This window comes from Aethina tumida, chromosome 2, assembly GCF_024364675.1.
Source record: "Aethina tumida isolate Nest 87 chromosome 2, icAetTumi1.1, whole genome shotgun sequence".
Taxonomy (NCBI): Eukaryota; Metazoa; Arthropoda; class Insecta; order Coleoptera; family Nitidulidae; genus Aethina; species Aethina tumida.
In genome coordinates, this window is record NC_065436.1 from 36,766,959 (window position 1) to 36,779,207 (window position 12,249).

Consider the following 12,249-nt stretch of genomic DNA (forward strand, 5'->3'; position numbering starts at 1 on the left):
AATCATATTTCTCTCAGAATTATTTTATTGTATAAGAATATAAAATAAATAAATATTTATTGTTTATTATATTATCATTATTCGTCAATCGTAGTAGACACGAAAAAGTCGGTTTGCTGAATGAATTACTATATTAATAACGTGTACAGCACCTTTTCTAAAATATAAACCACCTAGCCTCGCCGCCGAATACTGCTTTGAATTGGATTTTTTTATAAGAATAATTGTTAAATCAGCTTGTTTCTTTCATTTAATATTTATGATGATTCGAATAAAAAAAAAACAAAAACATTTCTATAAAATAAAATATAAATACTATTTATTTTTTGCCCCGTTTCGATTGGGATGCCGCTCCCGTCTGTTTTCTCTTTTTTACGGACTCGTCCCATATCAGTCCAGTTTCTTTCATGACATTGATAACATCCTCCAATCTCTCAGATACCATTTGGTCATCTGGCTTGATATCTTCCTCATCTTCAGGTTCTTTTCCCAACAATTTTCCCTTAACATAAGCCATTTTTTTCGCAACCTGTATATTAGAAAACATGGTCGGATCGTAATCAAACTCCAACAATTTTATCAATCCACGAATCGAATCTAGTTCTGCTGATCCTACTACATCATCAATGTCATCATTAACTTCAGCTGCTTCAGGCATAGAAATGTTTTCAGCAAAAGGCAATTTCTTTACTAGAAACATTCGTCTGTCGTTCACGAACTTCGGTATCATTTCAACATTGTAAACTTTCGAATTATTCGTTCTTTTATAAATACACATCAGATTTTTGTCGTTGTCGACACAAAACTGCCAAAATTGTTGAAAAATATTATACCCGGTTGACGACTGATGTGCTTCATCGTCTTGTGCCATCAAAAAAGAAGGTTTACCCAAAACTAACGCGCGATTCATCAATCTATCTGTAACGCATTTCAATGTATAACCAACTGCCACATCTGTATTGCAATTGATTAAATTTTTCTCTTGTTCAGTGAATTCCAATTTTCTTGGGCTTGCTTCAAACGTTTCAATTTCTTCGCCTTTGGGAGTTTCCTTTTGCTCTATGACTAAATGATTGTCATTTGAAATTGTCGCGTTGTTTAAAATTCGTGCCTGTTGATAAATAAATAATTTCTGGCACTTCACATATCTTTCAGTTTCTTTTTCGTGCAAATAAAAATTGACTTTTTGTTTCAATAAAGGCTGTATTATAAGAGATTTGAGTTTTTTGCACAGCCCATCTGAATCAACACAAATACTTATATGTGGATCTAGCTCACAAGCATTGAAAAATTCGCCATAGAATTTATTCAAATCGAAATGGTCATTCATGAACACCAATTCAAAATTAATACCCGCAGTTTTAAGATTTTTACCTTCGTTTATAATCGTATATTTTTTATTAGGATCTGAACAAGCTGGATCATCATTGTTTACTATGTATATTAAAATTTTGTGGCAGTCTCGTTCCTTTAGGGAATCAAACAACTTTTTACATGACAACAGAAATAACCCCATGTCAAATTCACCCTTTCTACAATGTTCATCTTTCAATTCAGTTGGAAGTTTCTTACTTAAATCATTTAACAGGTTTGAAGATTTGATCAGATCATCATTAAATTTGACCAAGACCTCATCATTGTCGTTAGGAACACAAACTGCAATTTGTTTATAATCGGACTGACCATGACTGGACATTATCAAAGCATCAGCTATTTCATGTGCAGCCACAAAACAGTCTCTGAATGAAGCATTCCCTGTTTCCTCATTTAATTCAAACATCGATTCATGATTATCAATTGCCACTACGACGTACGATTTCTTTAAAAAGCTCAACGATTCTTCATCCTCACTTTCCGAATCATAGTCACTTTCATCCTGTGAGACAAATTATATTATATATACCGTTTGTATAATTCAAATTTCTTACCATTTTTTTACTCAGTTAAGAACTGTATAAACAGTATAAATATTTCGAATAATCGAAACAAACACAATATATGTAATTTTCCTTTTTAAATATGAACCATAGAACAACCCACAGAACCTAAACAATGTAAAGGTTGACCAATAAACCCGAACAACTATAGATACGGAACTTAAACAATGATATGAACAAATGTAGCTAACATAAATATAATGTTGGTTGCATAAACAAAAGTACCTTTGAACTAAAATACTGACATTTCATGTTGCAAGGTTTGTTTATAAAATTTTATAACCTAACTTTTAAAAATAAACAAATTTAATGTGGTAGCGTCCGAGTCAAGTAAATACATAAAAATGGACGCCCAATTAGAAATTAGGGATCAAAGATTGTCACCAGTTTTGAGTAACAGCAAAAGTAAAGGAGGTGTCGCACGACGTAAAAAGCCACGATTCAAAAGTCGCATCAAATTGGATAAAATGTTTAATGATGACAATTGTTCAAGTAATTCATTAGCGGAGGATACTATTACCCAAACTTCCCAACCACCATCGTCTGTTCTCGACGATGAGAACGTTGGAAATAAAGAAAACAAAATCTCTGTTCAAAATGAAAGTTTACTAGCAAAAGTTGAGGAAAGTGAATTGGAGGAAAAGGAAAAGTTAAATGAGTTTAATTTTAAGATGCCTCTTTCACCAGCTCCTAGAAAATACATGGCCACTAGATCACTAGATGAACCCAATTTAAATATGCCACTTTTCCAAACAGCCAATGGTAAACCTATCATCATTAATGAAGACAAACTAAAGACATGCACAAAATTGTTTGATGACATTTACAATTTATCACAAGAAAACAATGAGAAGAAATTCAACTTTTTGAAAAAATCCAGCCACCACAATTATCCATGGAAACCACCTCCTCCAAAACAAACTCATCAAACACCCTTGGCATCTCTGATACATAAACATTGCAACAGTAGCCAAGAAGAAATCAGTGAATTGAGTGTGAGCAATTCTCAGTTGTTGTCTGCTGTTGATAAAATTTTAGAATCAAACAATAAAAGAACCAGTCAGCAGTTTGATTGGAACAAGAACGATTTAAAGGAGCTTGGTAGCTTTGCCACAAAAAAGTCAATGGAGGAATCAGATTCAAATAAAGAGGCGACATGCGAAAGTGAAGATAAAAAAAGATATAAAGTTGCTCCTAGTGATACTAGTGATGATGATAATGATACTGATAATAACTCTGGTAATGAAAATGGGAATTTATCGAATGAAATATATGTTTCAGATGAAAAAAGAGTTGGCATAGAAAATGAAGAATCATGCAAAAGCTCAGTATCAGATGATGAAAACAATTTATTACAAAACGAACCCGACGACTTGCTTTTCGATTCTAAAATAAATGGAATCACGAGTCGGGAGATGCCCGAGTGTCATATGCAAGGGTTTCAAACGGCCGGTGGGAAGTCGATCGTGATTCCACAAATGGTTAAACATAATAAAATGTTTGCAGAATTTTTCAACAGTCTGGAAATAATGGAAGAGGACCAGTCTGTCATACGCGACGAACCCGAAGTCATCGATTTGACTAGCGACACCGAGGCTAATCCTATCACGCCGAAACCAATTGGCAAACGTAAAAGACTCGGTATCGGTTTATCGTCAGGATCCAAGAAGCCAAAACTGACTAGTTCAACGCCGATCCAAGCGCACACCAGGAGCATGTCAGCTGGGGACTACAGTCGAATCAAAGAAATATTCGGCGAGGAGGATTGTAGCGACATTTTCGGCACTGCGAGGCAATTATCCAACATTGAGGAGGTGGAGGATGAGGAGGAGGAACGGCAAGGACACGATGCCACACTCATGCCGGAGAACACGTGCAGTTTCCAATTCAAGAAGCCGACAGAGCAAATTGACTTAGATGACTGGTGGATAAGTGTAGAGGAGGAACAGATTAGACTGGAGATGGCTTTGGCAAAGGTCAAGAGGAAGAAAGCAGTTTTGGAGAGGATCATGTCAAACGTCGAGACGCACACAAAGTATTAACAATAACAACAATAACGCTTCTACAGTACCTGACACTAATTCTAATCCATTTCAGACCAAAAGAAGGATATTTATATTTAAACAAAAAGCAATACCAATCGCGCATGACTCTACGCAATTTGGGTGAACTGAAGAAACCAGGACAAGACTCTCATTTAATCCAAGGTTCCCTTTTGTTCACTATAGATGCGAACAACGCCAACCGAGTACACTTCTCCTCCAAGTAGGTACATTTCGATTTATTAAAGCTTTTTTAGATGGTTTGAGATATTGATGAGTGATATTATTGAATGAGGATCATCATCATCATCATAGAATGTTAACACTGACATTTGAAATGAAAAATAGTTTAAGGTGTTTTCTATAGCCTCCAAATTTCACTTTAATTCTACTAACATAACATTCCAGTGGCGATGTTATCGTTACGGAAGACGGATGCGAAATAGTGCCGAACGAAGATGGACAGATCGGATTGGCGGAAATATGTGTGGCCTTTAGGAATACGCCCGCCGTCGATCCAAAATTGATTCCGGATGGGTGGCTTGAGAACCACTACAGGTGGATCGTGTGGAAGTTGGCGGCGTACGAGCGCATGTACCCGATCGAAATGAATGGTTCTTTCAGCGTCGCGGAGGTTGCCAAGCAGCTGAAGTACAGATACGACCGGGAGATAGACATGACTCAGCGGAGCGCCGTCAGATTGATCTGCGAGCAGGACGGATCGCCGCAGAGGCGAATGGTGCTGGTGGTGTCGAAAATCAAGGAAATTGAGTTGGGGGGAAGATACGAGTTGGAGCTGTCGGACGGCTGGTACGGGATTAGGACCGTTATTGACAACATCTTGTCCTATCAGGTGTTCAAGGGAAAAGTACGAATCGGCACGAAACTGATCACGTGCTCCGCGGAACTTGATACTTATCGGCCGTTCCATCCTCTGGACGTTAGTATTGTCACGAGGCACGAGTTGATTATGATGTTGATGTTGTTTGATTGTAGGCTCCCGAGTCCGCTTGCTTGCGGATCCACAGCAACAGCACTAGGATTGCGCGATGGGATGTGAAACTAGGTTACTGTCGATATCATAAACCGTTTGCGATTCGCCTCGGATCGGTGTATGCCAGTGGCGGTTTGATTGGTCGTTTGGACGTTTACATTGCCCGGACGTACCCCATCAAGTTCATGGAGCGAAAGGGAAACGATTCACAAATCGGTATACGTATACACTCGTTTTATTTTATTACTTACTAGCAGTGTAGCCATTCACCAAACCGACTTTCTATAGACTAGCTATTTTAATTAGACACGTTCAACCCATTTCGACTCGGCACGGTTCTGTTTTCGAGTCGGAACCCAACTCCCGTGGACCGGGGACTCGCATGTTTATATCAGTCGCGAAGTAAACAATTGTTTTTATAGCTTTACATAAACTTGGGAATATGAAACTCGGTGCGAATGTTGTTGATACATAATTTGAAATTAATATATAAATATATTATGAATCGTGAAATTCACAGTCGTTGATATTTTTGTTATTAAAAATAATTTTATAATAATAACTTTTATATTAATCGGACCTATTTTCAAACACAGAATGAATTATTTGAATTGTTCTTAATAAAAATTTTGTTTTAAGAAACTAATCCATAAAAAGTTTGTTAATTCACAAAGGTTTAAAATTATTTAAGAAAAAGAATAAATTATGTAAAGTAGTTTATTATTAATAATATCAAATAAAAGTAAAATAAAACACAATGGTACTATTGTGTGCCTGAGTACTAGGATTAAAACTAACTCCATATATATATATATATATATATATATATATATATAATATTGCAAATACATCAATTAATATAAACACTGTAAAAATGCTATCAAAGAATTGGACAAATATGATAACTAAGACCAACAGAATATGAATAAGCCTAAATAAAAATGAGTAATTTTTATAGTTTCTACATATATTAGGGTGGACCAAAATAATCGATACTGAAAAATTGGTTCTCGGAGCTCTTAATTTTAATAGTGAGGTCCTCCTCATATCAGTTTTCCATATAGAAAAATCCATAACTCGACATTACTAGATCGTACAGAAAGTTTCTATTTACATTTCTTGTAGGAAATTGATTGCTCTACAAAAAGGGTATTGTACAACTCTTACATTTTAAAAGATATTGAATGTCAAAAATAGAAAGATTTAACAATAATTTCTTTTTTATTTCTAAATTTTATAACTCAAAGAAAAATAAATATTATAAAATGCAGGTTACTCTAAACACTTTGAATCTCTATTTTAATAAGTTTTTAAAAAAAATTAAATTTATCCATTTTGAAATAATTGATTATCTATTTAAAAAAAATAAGGTTTTTTATTTGCAAATAAATTCATTGAAAAATATTAAATCACGATGGTAAATTGTAATAAGGGCAAAATTATGAAAAGAAATGAAAAAATTGAATAGAAGAAAATATATTGCAAAACAAAAGATACGACATAACTTAGAAACTGCTAATATGAATATGCCTTTACAGTGGAAGAATAATTATGTAAAATACAGAGCTTAAATAGTGAAACAGTGATTTGTAAAAATATAATATAATAAAAATATTTCGTTTAATATTTAAATTAAACACAATATATGTTTTTAATCAAAATATATTTTGAATGTTAATATTTGATATCAGTTCAATCAAATAAATACTCTACTAATAACTCTGTAAATAATCTGAAGATGTCTTGCTAATATAAAAGGATTTTTTTTTTCTCTTTTAGTTTTTATTAAACTGAATTATTATTATTATTATTTAATGTGATGCAAAATTAATAAACTCTATATTGTGCAACCTTTAAAATTCGAGGTCAAGTATAAATGTTCAACATTTACCAGAAATTTTATTAATCTGAACTAAATTGTTATTATTATTATTAAACTATTTTATTAATAAATTAAATATAAATTCTGGAGTTTTTCACTTGTTTTATATAAATATCAAACTAATATTGAAATATTTTGCTAATTTATTTATCATTATTTCAATTTATAAAATGTTCTTTATTAAAACAGTCAAATAATTATATTTAATTATATTGTTTAGTTAATATTAATTTAAAATTTTTGTTTAATATTTAATTAAGACATAACATTTGTGTTTAATCAATATATTTTTTTTAATTTTAGCATTTGAAATCAGTTCAATTAAATAAACTCTTAATAATTCCGTCAATAATTTGAAAAAGTTCCTCCAATAAATTTTCTCTTTGGGTTTTCATTAACCTGAACTAAATTGTTATTATTAATATTATTGAACTACTCGTGCTGAAGTAATAGGGTCTATGCCAAATTTATTCTAAAAAGTACTAATGTTTAACATTTAGCAGTAATTTTATAACTGAATATTATTTTCCACACTTTAAATATAAAATAAATTTTTATTCTTATTTTATTGTCCAAACAAAATGCGTAATATGATATCTGCTATAATGTATGCTATTAGTCGGTTTGCTTAATGGCCACTAGATGGTAAACTAATTGTAAAGAACTATAATAGTAACAAATTGTAGTTTAACCCTTCCGACTATATTTAATCTCTGTTATCATCATGGATTGTAGTGTGGCGCAACAAAAAGGCCGAAGATCAGGCGGCGATGCGCTGGGAAACGGAACGTTCGAAACGGATTTCTAAAATTCAACAACAAATAAAACAGCAGTATGAACAAGAAGAACGGAAAGACGACAAGAGTACTTCGAAAGTGATTTACACACTGCGAGAAATCGAAGGAATAACATGTCCGCAAACCTTGTACAACATTTACCGGACGAGTGCCGATCCGGATAGCGTTCGGGAGATGTTTTCTCTGGAACAGAGGCAGCTATTTTCCGACTACCAGCATCACAGAGCCAGACAAATTGAGTCCATGATGAATGCAAGAATCAAGGACTCAGCAGCGAATTTGTGTGAAAGAAATGTGGTAGGCTTATGGAAAGTTAGGATTGTGGATGTTAATAATCTGGATGAGTCGTCCATTCTGAACGTTTGGAACCCCTCTTCAGACTTTATGCAGACACTTGCAGAAAACACATTTATTACATTGTGCAATGTTAATCCTGGGTAATTTCATTATTAACAATAACAATCACTATTATGACTATATAACCGATTTTTTTATTTTAGGCGGAACAATGAACTAAGTGTATCGAGCAAAACGCAATGTCGTACGAATATGATTGAAAAATCGTTGTCCGATTTTGCAGGTCTCACAAGAACTTTTGTACCGATTGAAGCATTGTTCAATCCAAATTTTAAACCCATATTTAATGAGTTTGACACAGTTGGCATATTAGTTGAAACCAACTTTGAAGATCTAAGGCAAAAATTTTGGTTGGCCGACTGTTTTGACAGGTACCAATTTCGTATAATTATCCAAAATTTTACATAAAAAGCAACGTGTTACCTTTTGTTTAGAATCATGGAGGTGCAAATAAGAGAGCCGAAACACCTTCTTATTTTGTTGGATAATTTGAATGTGGGTCAAATTATGTCCGTGTGTAACATACGTTTCAAACAAATTGATGGAGAGTTTGTGGATGTTGAAGGAGATTATAACACGATAACTGTTAAATATTCACGCTTCAAACATATCCAAGAAGCTTCTTCCAATTTCAAAAAAGACATACCTACAGTAAGTTATCTCTTTGTATATATAAATGTGTTGATATTCATAATTTTAGAATTTGAACCAATACATAATGAGGTGCAAGCAAAAAATTTCCGAAAGAAGTCCAAACACTTTAAAAACGCCTCAAAAGAACAATGATACCTTAGAAGAGGAGAACACCTTGGATCCTCTCAGTGTTACTCTAACTGATGAAGTAATGTCTTCACTTGATATTGATAAATTACTTAACAATTAGGTAGAATAAATGTTTCAGTTTTTTTGTACTATATGTATAACACAATTTGAGTTATTATAATTTAATGTTTAATTAAAGTTTTATATTTTGTTAAATGTCTGACTATTATTCGAGGTTCCAGAACTGCTAACATAATTTTAGGCCGTTATAATGCAGTTTTATCAAGATTTGAAGGTTTATTTTTATTCATTAAAAGAAAAAAATTTGGCAACGTTGTTGTCATAGGTTTCAATGGTAGTCACAACACTGGGGTAACCTCAAATTCACACTGTTTTAAAAATATCAAAAATGTCAATTTTAAAAAGAAGTTGCGCTTTATTATCAAATACAATTAATAAATTGGCATTAAATCAAAACATAGTAAGATATACTTATATATTCAGTGTATATTTACTTTTTTATAATAATTATTATTATTGAAGGTTAAGTATTCACTATACAAATTGGATTCAAGATTACAGTTTGAAATTAAATCAAACTTTTCTCAAGAAGAACAGCAAAAAATTTTAAATACCTTGAATCACTCAAATGCTGAAGAATTATTAAAGTAAATAATAACAGTAATTATATAATAATATAATATAAACATATAATATTTTAGATATAACATGTCCAAAGCCCGAATAAAATCTTTGGAAGAATGGAAGACTAAAAGAGGGCCTTTTACAAACATTAACGATATTTTACAGCTTGAAGGAATGGGAGAAAAATTAGTAGGGAAGTTTTTTGAAAACATCATAAATGACAATGTTACTGAAATTAAAGTGAACAATGGAAATAAAAGATTCAAACAAATATTAACACCTGCAATATCACAGTCTACAATCAATGTGTGTTTTATAACTTAATTTCAAAGTAAGTTTCTTACTGTAAAATCATTTGTAGGATTTGGAATATGCTGTTGGTATACATTTAGACCCAATTGGCATCAGTTGGGCTAAACTTTCCAAGCAAGACAACAAGCTAATCGACTTGAATTTTAAATTGTTGACCTCACTGCCAAATAAATTAACATTCAATGAAACATTGACTGTGGCTATTGAAACAGTTCAAGTTTTACCTACTGGAAATGTTTTTATATTTGAAGGAAATTCACCACCTAGTCAAACTGCCAAAGTTGCTGCCATTTCGTCATACAGTCAGCATTTAGAATTAATGGCAATGCTTTTTGCACTTTTGAACACCAGTCCTAAACACAATCCTACCTTTGATATTCTATCCAATTCAAACATAGAGACTCATAACAGAATCTACCAGCTCAGATCCAAAGTACCAGCAAGGTAAACTTAATGTATTTGAATATCATATTACAAAGATGAATTGAATAATATTTTTAGACTCTTTAAAACTTTGGTCGGAAACGAAAAGGTTTCTGCATCACGGTCGATTTCCCAACTGATAAATGGTGAAGAAGAATGTTCAGTACCTTGCAGTCCTATTAAAGTGGATTTCGACATTAAAACTCGCTACCACTCGCAAAATGCAATCAATAAAGATTTAATGGGTCAAGCTTTGATGTTGGTTATTAGTTTTATGGATTTGTGTGTGTACAAAAACTCTAAGAGTTTGAATTCTTTAATTCCAGGTAAAAGACAATAAATTTTATTTAAGTTTTAATGCGTTTGTAAATATTGTAATTTATATGTACAAAATATAAATAATATATTTATTCATTTAAAAAATATTAATCTCCCAAAGAATTATTTAAATTAAAAAAATAGTCCAATTTTAAAAGTGATAATTATAACCAGACACACTTACATACAATAAATTAAAGAAATCAAACAAAAAATAAATCTAATAATAAAAATTCCCTAATTGTTGTTATAGCACCAATATGTTTGTGTCTTTTAAAAACTTATTGAAAATGGAATCAGTACCAAGAAATATAACTAAATCATTTTATTAATTTTAAGAAATTGAGCAATTAAACTTTTACAGTCAAATTTCTTCTTAAACCAGCAGTATAATCAAATAAAGTTGGGTTTTTGAATTCTCCTCTCATATCTAAGATATAATGTAAGTAATGGCCTTTAACTTTAATAGGCAATTGTGATTTTGCTACTGATCTTTGTTCCTGACAGCTCAAATTTTCCAAACCTAAGGTAAACATTCTGTTTTTACCCAGTGGCGTGTATGTCACAATTGTTACCATTCGACCACCTTTTCTCAAAATCAAATATCGAACCGACTTCAATGAATACATCCATGTTATGGTTAGAATACCCCAACCTAAAACCAAACCATAATTATTTATTATTAAAAAACTATTGCAGAAATTTATAAAAACAGACCAACAACGAATGAGAGAATGCTGATCGTATTTCGGAATTTGTTCTCTCCCAAATTAACTTTTTGCCACCAGGCTGGATTTTCAACTTTGTCAACAGGTGCATCTCTTAAACTGGTATACGCAAAGGTAAGTCCAAAAACCGAATTGACATAATGCGAAAATGTTCATAAGTTTGAACGTTCGCTCGTTGTCGTATTTATATAATATCACGTCTTTTGTCACGTTCGTGTTTACATCTATTCCGAGTTTACTATTACTACTATTCATTCGTCGAACTGGAAATTTAAATGTGTTTATCCATTTTGACTGTAACGAGGTACATATTTTGCACTTTTCTATTGTTTTTAGAAGATGCAACATTATGTTGTTTTGATGGGACGAAACATTTGAGGTTAAAATTGTAATGTTTAGAGGTTAGGAGATAGAGATTTAAAGTTAAAATTAGGCTACTGCAGATTCGATTCACGAAGTTCTGTTTACTTAAAATTATTTATTATTGAGTAAATTAGAAGGTCTCTAATCTCTAATCCACAGAAAACCTTTAAGCCTTATATACATCATAGTAAATTAAATATTCCTATATTTTATTATTATGGACAATCGGAATCACTGTGGCTATTCAGCAAACCGGCTTTCTCGGGTTTAAGACGATTTTGGAGTGCTCATTTTCGTTCACTACGTTCGACACGTACCGGTTTCTATATCGTTTCAATATATTTATATGAAGTTAATTACACCGAAATTAATAATATATTTACAATTATAAAATAAATAATGATAAAGATATAAAAAACAATAAATATTCATTTGTGGTTAAATTAATTGTAAAAATATATTATATAATTATTAAAATAATCTTATACAATAAAAAATTGTGAGAGATACAATGATTTTGATTTTCAACACAGTTGTATTAATTAACTAAGCGTCTTGTTAATATCATATTACATATACATATTTCAAATACATAATATATTTAATCTATTAGAAATAATTATATAGTTACAGAATATGTAAATGTTAAAAATTAACAATATATTTGCAGGAACATTATTGCAGGTATT

General features: G+C 31.9%; 4 protein-coding genes across 5 annotated transcripts; 2 read left to right on the forward strand and 2 right to left on the reverse strand.

Annotated features, from left to right (window-relative positions):
- Positions 1 to 5: 5 nt before the first annotated feature.
- Positions 6 to 2,087, reverse strand: LOC109594057 (uncharacterized). The gene is made up of 2 exons (XM_049962637.1): positions 1,929 to 2,087; positions 6 to 1,876 (listed from the first exon to the last, which is right to left on the reverse strand). Exons 1-2 carry the CDS (start codon positions 1,929 to 1,931, stop codon positions 320 to 322), a joined length of 1,560 nt encoding a protein of 519 aa, XP_049818594.1. The 5' UTR covers positions 1,932 to 2,087; the 3' UTR covers positions 6 to 319.
- A 73-nt stretch (positions 2,088 to 2,160) lies between these two features.
- LOC109594117 (uncharacterized) lies at positions 2,161 to 8,987 on the forward strand. Of its 2 annotated transcripts, none has more exons than XM_020009299.2 (8): positions 2,161 to 3,972; positions 4,035 to 4,202; positions 4,388 to 4,919; positions 4,976 to 5,195; positions 7,591 to 8,089; positions 8,153 to 8,380; positions 8,444 to 8,660; positions 8,710 to 8,987. In XM_020009299.2, exons 1-8 carry the CDS (start codon positions 2,282 to 2,284, stop codon positions 8,890 to 8,892), a joined length of 3,738 nt encoding a protein of 1,245 aa, XP_019864858.1. In that variant the 5' UTR covers positions 2,161 to 2,281; the 3' UTR covers positions 8,893 to 8,987. The 2 variants fall into 2 exon arrangements, with proteins under 2 accessions (XP_019864858.1, XP_019864859.1); XM_020009300.2 differs by having other exon boundaries at positions 2,162 to 3,972; positions 4,976 to 5,189.
- A 123-nt stretch (positions 8,988 to 9,110) lies between these two features.
- LOC109594072 (uncharacterized) lies at positions 9,111 to 10,552 on the forward strand. Its single transcript, XM_020009236.2, has 5 exons — positions 9,111 to 9,252; positions 9,315 to 9,439; positions 9,494 to 9,722; positions 9,778 to 10,172; positions 10,230 to 10,552. The coding sequence occupies exons 1-5, from the start codon at positions 9,181 to 9,183 to the stop codon at positions 10,489 to 10,491; spliced, it is 1,083 nt and encodes a 360-aa protein (XP_019864795.2). The 5' UTR covers positions 9,111 to 9,180; the 3' UTR covers positions 10,492 to 10,552.
- A 227-nt stretch (positions 10,553 to 10,779) lies between these two features.
- LOC109594063 (transmembrane protein 223) lies at positions 10,780 to 11,730 on the reverse strand. Its single transcript, XM_020009225.2, is given in 3 exon segments — positions 10,780 to 11,124; positions 11,187 to 11,311; positions 11,313 to 11,730. Coding segments are annotated over 3 exon segments (663 nt in total). The 5' UTR covers positions 11,546 to 11,730; the 3' UTR covers positions 10,780 to 10,819.
- Positions 11,731 to 12,249: the final 519 nt, after the last annotated feature.